Source organism: Dreissena polymorpha, chromosome 2 (genome assembly GCF_020536995.1).
Source record: "Dreissena polymorpha isolate Duluth1 chromosome 2, UMN_Dpol_1.0, whole genome shotgun sequence".
Classification (NCBI taxonomy): Eukaryota; Metazoa; Mollusca; class Bivalvia; order Myida; family Dreissenidae; genus Dreissena; species Dreissena polymorpha.
In genome coordinates, this window is record NC_068356.1 from 91,540,092 (window position 1) to 91,549,329 (window position 9,238).

General features: G+C 31.3%; 1 protein-coding gene across 2 annotated transcripts in view; it reads left to right on the top strand.

Annotated features, from left to right (window-relative positions):
* The window catches only part of LOC127868039 (uncharacterized), a 68,361-nt gene extending 61,796 nt beyond the window's left edge, over positions 1 to 6,565 (top strand). For both annotated transcript variants that reach the window (XM_052409601.1, XM_052409602.1), the window contains exon 3: positions 5,026 to 6,565. In XM_052409601.1, the coding sequence (XP_052265561.1) occupies positions 5,026 to 5,249 (224 nt within the window). In that variant the 3' untranslated portion in view covers positions 5,250 to 6,565. The remainder of the gene's footprint in view (positions 1 to 5,025) is intronic.
* The last annotated feature ends 2,673 nt before the right edge of the window (positions 6,566 to 9,238 follow it).

Here is a 9,238-nt window from a genome sequence, read left to right on the forward strand (position 1 = left end):
TACATATTAAATAGATAAGTAAATATGTCGCAAGGAGTGCTGCTGGTTGATTAGGTTTATATGTTTGGATTGAACATTTACAATTTTATAAAAAAATATATAACTATAACAAGTACATGTTTATAAAGCATTTATAGAGAGCAGAACAGTGTGCATTTAGTGTACGCACACTGGTCTTTCATGAACGTTTCCATAACGTTGTGATGGTATGAGCCACATCCAGTGTAACTAATTATTGTGAAATATCTTGTAAAAATGCGAGCAGTTATTTCAAAAGACATACCTCATCATATTTCCGTTAGTAATCATACCCTAAATAATAATTACAAAAATAGCCTGTTCAATAAACAATAAATCAACCAGGATGCAAACCTATCTAAATTCTGTTGGAGATGCATCTCAGATAGATTTTATCCATTATTATAGATTTATTGGTCTCTTTATGTCTGATGTATTCAAACCAATCTCCCACACTCTTATTGTCAATAAATGCATGTATTTTTAGCAAACATAACGCAATAAAAAGAATGGTATGCATGTCGTGGTAATTTGTAATTTTGATAAAATTGGTAATAAAAACAAATCTTATTTTATTATGAATAATTCTCAGCTTATTCACTAGGAAAATATAAACATATAGTGCATATTTAAAAGTACACGCTCGTGTAGTGCAAACGAGATTAAGATAGTATGTCCATATAAAGGCTTTTAAACATTTCACTATACAGCATTATGTTTATGTAGTGTATTCTGTCAAACTGTTACGTACGCATTCTATGGTTTTGATTGTATGCTTTTTTATTATTGGTTTGATCAAATCGGAGTATTTGTACTAACTTTATTAATGAAACTATACTATACTAACTCATAACGTACTTATTGAAGCATGTGTATATCATGCACACAACTTATTTTGCAATGGCTTACTCGAACTGAAGTGCACATATGGAAATACCAGATCTACTTGTTTACGATGAACAATATTGGATTTTTTTTTCAAGAACACCACACATTGTAAACAATGGTCCTACATGTTATATACATACGCATGGTTATAAGACACATTTGCCTTACTAGACTTTTTTTAAAACTAAGACTATGTTGTGGTCAGTACAAGCTACTTAGTTTCGATAATTGCAATTCTGTGGTATGTAATGTTTTATGATATAAAAACGAATAACGTGTTCAAACAAAACTGAATTATCCTCCACTTCTACCAGCTGTACAATCTTTATCTTGTTAAATTGATTGTGTACAAAACTATTGAATGAAAACTAAACGATTTATGATACTATAACCAAAAGACTATTTTAAATTTTGGACAGACTATAAGGTCAGCAAAACTAGTTTTATCATGTGCATTCCCATGTGTTAGGTATGAAATAAATAAATAGAGATCATACAATCAAAACATGTAGTAATAACAGTGAAATAAATACAACCTTGATAAACACTCTGAGAATTGTAGCCAAAAATTATTTAAAATTAATATCACATATCATTGACAGTTTTTATAACTGATTGCCCTATTAATGTATTGCAATGCACATGTAGGATCAAATTGACAAAGATGTAATCACTACCTAACATTTTCCGGTACAGATTGCAACATACTGTCTATTCAAGCTGTTCAGTTAAATGTAATCGCGTCTTAATGCATCACTCGCTTAACTGTCTCTGACTAACTACAGTAATGCAATTTGAGCTTGCCCAGTGCAGTTATAACTTATTTTTACGTATTATACATACGATTTTGTTTTCCATAACGATACATATAGGTTTACTGAGTGAAGCTCCGATAAAAGCATATGACCAAGTGTTATCAGCCGATCCGTAAATTTCACATTTTGTGCCATTCCTCGAAAACATGCAAAGGTATACATATATATATGTTGTGAATAATTAATGACGCTAATAAAAAAACAATACAATCGCAGTCAATATGTATTTATATTAACCAGCGTCCCATCGTGTTTGGTAAAACAAAAAACAGAAACAGAAATCAATGCTCATGCAACATACTTTTTCTGGTTGAAAAGATATGTGTTTTTATAATTTAGCTGTTCGCATAAACAATCTCCCTTATGTTGATAAGTATTTATGTGACAATTTCTACAAATTTTCCTCTGCACTGATTATATTTAATGAAGATAAATGTATACAGTACTTATAATTATGTAACATTTGCTCTGCAGTTGTCAATTCTTCCGCAGAATTTACAGAGAAACATTTATAGATATTACATCTATCGTTTCAGTTTTATTCCATTTAACAACACGTGACAATGAACGAATTAGATTCATATATGCGTTTAAATTTGTCGCAAATCAGATATTTGAATCTGCGAAAGCTTTTGCATTCACACAAAAATTTAAATACGGACTTAATTGAATTGAAACAAAATATTTGCAAAATAAAACTGTAAACGCACATAAACGTGATAATCTGTTTCTTTGCCAAACGTATGTGTCTAACAAAAGCATCGTATGTTACACACGTATGTATGGTTTAAGATTGGCATGAAACGCGTGTACCTTTGTAGTGAAAGAGATAGAGATACTTAAACACGTAAAAATATATTTCTGCGAATAAAAATGGACTTGCATGAACATCACCACATTATGATGTCACACAACACAGGCATGAGTCCACTGTATATGATAAAGAAAACAAAATATCTGAAAACTTTTAACTCTTGTCAATCAATAGTTTATGCGTCGTTAATGCAAAATACATGTATTATATTGAAATTTATATAATTATACAGCAATTTGCCCGTTGTTATAACTTTTAGAAACCCTAACACCACCAGAAATACAAGGCCACATATGCAAATCCGAGATTTTGATACATTAGCGAGATCTCTGGAACCGAACTTTTCTTCGCATTTGTGTGTCTTTTTTTTAAATATTGTGTCCTTAGTACAGATATTAATCTAGACTGGAAAATGTGTTCATCAAAATGGAGGAACGATAGGTTTTCCCAGCTGATCATCTAAGCAAGTTTAATTTTGATTGGGAAAGACGCCTACTTCTAAAATTGTTTGTAGTTTGAGCAGTTTACTAAATCACTATATATACTATCGAACCATAAAAACAATCGATATTATTGTATCACTAAAAGTATGAGACTCTGGCAACTCCATACAGTTTAAACATTAAGCCGCAAGATCAAGATTCTGAGACGCAAAACTACATGTAACTACCCGTTCATTTGAAGGCTTAAGTGATTTCTTATAAAATGCAACATACATTGCAAATATTTTAAAATAGTATTTAAATACTATTTAATGAAACATTGAATTCACCAAAATATCTTCATCGGCCGTCAATTTAACTGGGCATAAAGATTTGAGCAAGTTTGCCAAGACAGTTTAATATTCATCTTTCAGAAAAAAGAGCATACGCATACTTCTTAAACAAAGCTTTTTCATTGGACACGTTTAATAGGTGTATATTTTTATACATTCATTAATATATGCAGTACTTTCATGATATGAAATAAACATGTATTTGGACGTGTCAGTGCCTAAATTAAGTGTATGTTATTTGTTTTTCACACAATTGACAGACAATGCGAACGATCACACATACTTAACATCAACTTCACATGTAAAGACATTAGCTATCATATCATTGGCGATGCAATGTCTGTATTATATCGGGTATTTGCAATTCACAATATTAATGTCATTTGATAACAAATAGTCATCTGGTTTTATCACAATCATGATGCTAAGAATTTTTAAAGACGTTTATGCACAATATTTGTAATCTCTATAGATTCTTATGGTATACCGTGGTAATTATGCTAATGTGTACCTTTCTCTTGCAACATACTTAATTTGATATTAGCTTGAAAACTTAATTCTTACTTTATTCATTTTTACTTTATTCTTAAAGATTGCTAGTAAAACTCTTTAAACTTAATGGACTTTTCTTCCAGAGCCCTTAAATATGACTTCTTTACTTAAAGTCTATGTTTTCGACTTATAAAATGCTTTTCAGGAAATTGATTTCCTGTTTGTTTCTTTCAGCGGCCGCCATTGACTGCTACTACTGTGCCTCTCTCCAAGGTGACCACCAGGAGTGTGAGGATGTGTTTGCTCGGGACCTCACCACTGAACACTTGATTGCCCGGGATTGCATGACTGGTTATTGGAAAGGCAGTCACTGTATCAAACTCAAGGGCAAACGAAGTGAGTCGTTATTTTTGTCGCGTATTTGTACTTGTTCTACTGGACAAGTCGAACGTTTTGTACCGTTTTGGTATAGTTCTTTGAAATTACATAATTATATCAATATAACAAAAACAAAATACAAATTCACTCTATATCACAGATTTGATTTTCAATTATGATAACGATCGAAATCTGTGCTTAAATTAAAATATTCATTTCATTTCAAAGTTTAAGCCTGGTTTTCTTGTAACAGCGACATGCAGAACTAATAGATGACTACATAATTTGTTTCAGGTTAAACCTTAAAGTATCGATTAATACCTGCCAGAATTACTTTATTTCGATCTCTAAAGATTCCGCGATATACGCCTGGATAAGTGGGTAACAGACATATTGATTGTTGATCTCTCATCTTAAATAGAACGGTTTAATAGTGTTCATATGATAGTTTCTTGTCTTTAAAAATTATATTTCAAGACAGAAAGGTATACTTTACTTCAAAATTACTTGTTTAAATTCCAATCAGTAGTTTTTATGCATTTGATAAATACCCATATTGCCCTATTGGTGCAAAAAGGTACCATGTGCCTTCTAATTTCCATGTCATATGGTACCGTTTTGCACCAATGGGTCAACATTATACATTCATAAGTACACCTCAAACAACAACCTCGCCTGACACCTGAAGATACATAGTCGATTGAATTTCAAAATTAAGATTTATCATATTTCATTTAATATAATTATGAATAATGTTTTCAACGAGCAGTTTAAAAGCAGGTCATCTGGGTCTCTCTGAAATTAATTTGCTAGTTATTTAGTCACAATTCCACGTCTCTTTTAAGTGGACGGAACATCGATTTTGATTCGACAGTGTGCAGTGTCTGACTGGGGCAGTCATTGTGGACTTATTGAGTTCGATGCCAAGGGTAACGATAACTACGAGGACATCGACGGTTGCTTGGAAACGTGTGACTACGACGGATGTAATCTAGCAACGACACCATTTTATAGTATTGCAATTATCATCTCATCTGTGACGTTTTGTCTCCTTCAAATGTCAACTTGAATATTCCAAAAAAGGAAACATTACAAAAGTGGTTGTATTCATCATTTAAATAAGTTAATGACATACTTACACATCGTTCATTATTTCAAACATTCCTTTATGAAGACTACCCACAAACATAGTTATAATCAAAGAGCCTAAATTTTCATAACATAATATTTGTTTTAAATATTCAAGAAAGAAGTCTTGTATGCAATACTCTTTTCTGAGTCAAACGAATCCATAAAACAAAAACGTTTAAATGTATATATGATAATCTAGAATATTAAATATATTGGTCCTGATCGAAATATTAAACTAGTATGAAAATATAAGTCACAGTGGTGTGCTATCGCTTTAATAAGCATTTACTGTTTACAGCTGTTGCAAACAGAAACGTTCGAATTGTTTTTGTAAATATTGTACATGGTATATGCAATATGTCCTATGTCGATGTTAACGTGTATAATTTTAGTATAACTCAATTATTTAAATACACACAAAAGAATATAATGAATTAACTAACTTGCATTTTATAATTCAATTATTTACATAGATTGAAATGTGTATGTCTTATAATATAATACATGATTATAAAACAACCATGGTTGCTTTTCAGAAATGAAAACAATGTTGTTGTTTTTCCATATGAGCCGAGTTCTGAGAAAACTGGTCTTAATGCATATGCGATAAGTCCGCACAGGCTAATCAGGGACGACACTTTCCGCTTGTATGGTATTTTGAGTTTCAATGAAGTCCCTCCTTACCGAAAATCAAGTTTAGGCAGAAAGTATCGTCCCTTATAAGCCTGTGCGGACTTCATTACATTGAGATCAGCTTTGAAATTCCCAGAACAAGACTCAAATGATCATATGATAAAATGTTTTAACTAATTGTTTACACGTAGACATGCACATTCGCTTAGCATAATTGCAACATTGCGTGCTCCAAGGACAATGTAATTGTAAATGTCGAACAAACCACGCATATCGTTGTTAATGATGTCACAAGAATAAGCACAATTCATCGGTGCACACATGTTTTTCGGAGGAACATGTTATAAACCGAATGTGCAACTGTTTATTCAAGAATTTTAAAGTTATAGTCGTGTAAGCTTCTCTCAGTTTAGACGTTGTTATTTTTTAATTATATATAACAGTATTGTCCAATTTAAGTGTTGGCGAGTATTTATGACATACACACATATTTAATTGTTTATATGCCGACGTTATTTTTTCTTTGCATATTATATTTTCTAGAACGTTTATACTCTTTTTAGGTGCACAATGAATGATATATTTGTATACAGAGTATTATGATTTAATATTATAATTATATCTGCCATTTTCAAAATATTCGTGTTGCACAATAAAATTTTCAAACCTGTTATATTTTCCAATAGGTTTCAATCACTTAAAATAGCGGATAAAATTTATTTACTTATTCGCATTCATTAATTGTTATTCGTTTAAGACTACCCAGTAATTGCGAATGTATCAAAAGCAGGACTCGTTTTGTATTAAAAACCACATAGTCGGTGTGTAATTTGTTACAATCTGAAAGTGCCGTTTTCCTCGTGCATTTAAATCTGCAGATGTCTAGTCAGTTCATTTGTTCTTAAACTGATTCCAACAATAACCTGCCAAAAGAGCCGCAACAAGAAACCCTGTGAGTAAACGCTTTGTTTTAAGAGAGTTGATTAAAATAAAAGAACAAACGAACGCTTCTTAAAATCACAGTTGTAATTAGCTTTGGTGTGAAACGTAGTGTAATATGTATTCATTATAATGCCAATGTCACGTTGCAATGTTTTATTGTAAACAATCCAACTCTTTTGATTTAAAACGACAAAGGTAAAGTAATGACCATAGAATGTTTGAAGTGGATAAACACTGATGACCATAACAAAACAACGAGCTCCTCACATTCGGTTTGCATATCCAAAGTTTCATCGTGCAGACTTTTGGATTTACATCTACTCTAGCAAGACCGTTATACCTATCAATTGATTATATAAACTGACTTTTTTGTTTTGAAAAAAAAAACAGTTAGATGCATAAACCGGGCAGACCCGTTTAAAGAACTTTCAAAAACTTACCATATAAATAGTTATTATTTCACGGAAAGTACAATTAATGCGTAAAATTGCGTCGTTTATAACTAATGATTGTATGGTTGTATGTACGACTCATATTTCAGGAAAAGGTTGCGAATGCGACGAAAATAAATTGTGTAGATATTTTTAATTAAATAAATGTCCCATATATGGTGTTTTAATAATCAAGCTGCTCTAGCAAATTAAATCATTTCGCGGATTTCACATCCAGCACTTCTATTTGAAGTGCGAAATTTTGTTATCTCGGAAGAAACGCAACGTTATCTTCGGTTCCCATGTCGCTGACAAAAAGCAATCATGTTTGTTCTTCGGTTAAATGGGCTGTCTGCAAGAAGAAAAAATACCAGCGACTATAAAGATTATCGAAGCTTTTTGAAATATTATAAACGAGATATGGAGCGTTCCTTTTATTTAAAAACATTATTTTAAAACTTAATCTGCCGTTAGCCGATGTTTTTATAAACGGCTATATTCAGTATGATATGATTTTTTTTGAATGAATTACACATTTTTAACACGTGAAATGTTATATGGAACACATTATCATGTTTTTAAAGAGGTTTTTCGCTACGCATTCCATAACGTATTGTAGAAACATTCTATCGCGTTCTTTTATCATATCAGATATGTTTTATAATCAGAGAAGGTTTGCTAAACTATTTTAGTATTACACTTCTTGATGCATTTGTGTTGGATTTAACAGTAAGAACTATTTAAACAGTATAATAGAGTTAAAATGTAATACTTGTGACTTCAATACTTCAAAATATATAACTCAAATAAATTTAACAAAATAATTTAAATAAAACTGTTTATAAGACGTAATATATATCACCTGATATGACTAAACACCTACATATTAAATAGTATATTTCACCCATTTCTCGTATCGTTCCTCATCTATATGTTATAAGTTCTACATGCATGAAGAACCATAATTTGCCAGGTTGATATTGATAATGATTTTATGAGCCACATTCAGCACGCGGTTAAAATGAGTTATGAAATTTCCGCTTTTATTTCCAAGACAAACAGGGGACTAATTGCCTTGAGATTCCAAAATCTAGAAATAGTTGATTGACAATAATTTGATTTGATCGGACAAATATTTCTGCGTATAGGCTATATGATAAACGATAATTAATTGAATCGGTCAACAGGCGTACTAATTGTCGGTTAAATTGTGTGCTAGCAAATCCAAATGCAATGCTTTCCATGATAACTTGAACATGTGATATATATTTACCATTTTAATAACCCGCGCTTGTTTTAATAGCATGACAGCAGTACTCAAAAAAAGTCGTTACTTCGGCAAGAAATGCATTATATTAATATTTATAAATGCAGTGTGAATAGCTAAAAATACGCATTAATAGAAACCACGGTACAATTAACGATTGAAAGTATGTTTTTTTAATTATTTTAATTATTAACCATTTTTGGTCCGGCTCATGGCCCTTATAATTTGATTTATATTAAAACTAAAACAACAATTTTTAGCTCCTGATATAGTCATATCGAATTGGGGGAAATGCATGGAACGTTATGTCTTGGAAGTAATTATGTGGTCATCTTCCATAAACTTCTTCGATGAATAACCTGTATAGGATATGCCCCGTCATCGTAGAGGTTATGCAATATATGTAGCTCACACTTTATTTGGCAAACACGAATCATATATAACTAATAGTATCAGTTTAAGCATGCGCATATATGCAACATATTCATATCAATTATTTATTTTCAGACAAGTTACCAACAAACGGTATATGGATTCGTATCTAATAATAAATAAGTCAATTTTCGAACAAACAATGTTTAAAATAATATTTCCTTTTTCATAGCGGGTTACGTTCTGTTTCAATTTTATAAAAGAATATGTTTATTGAACGAG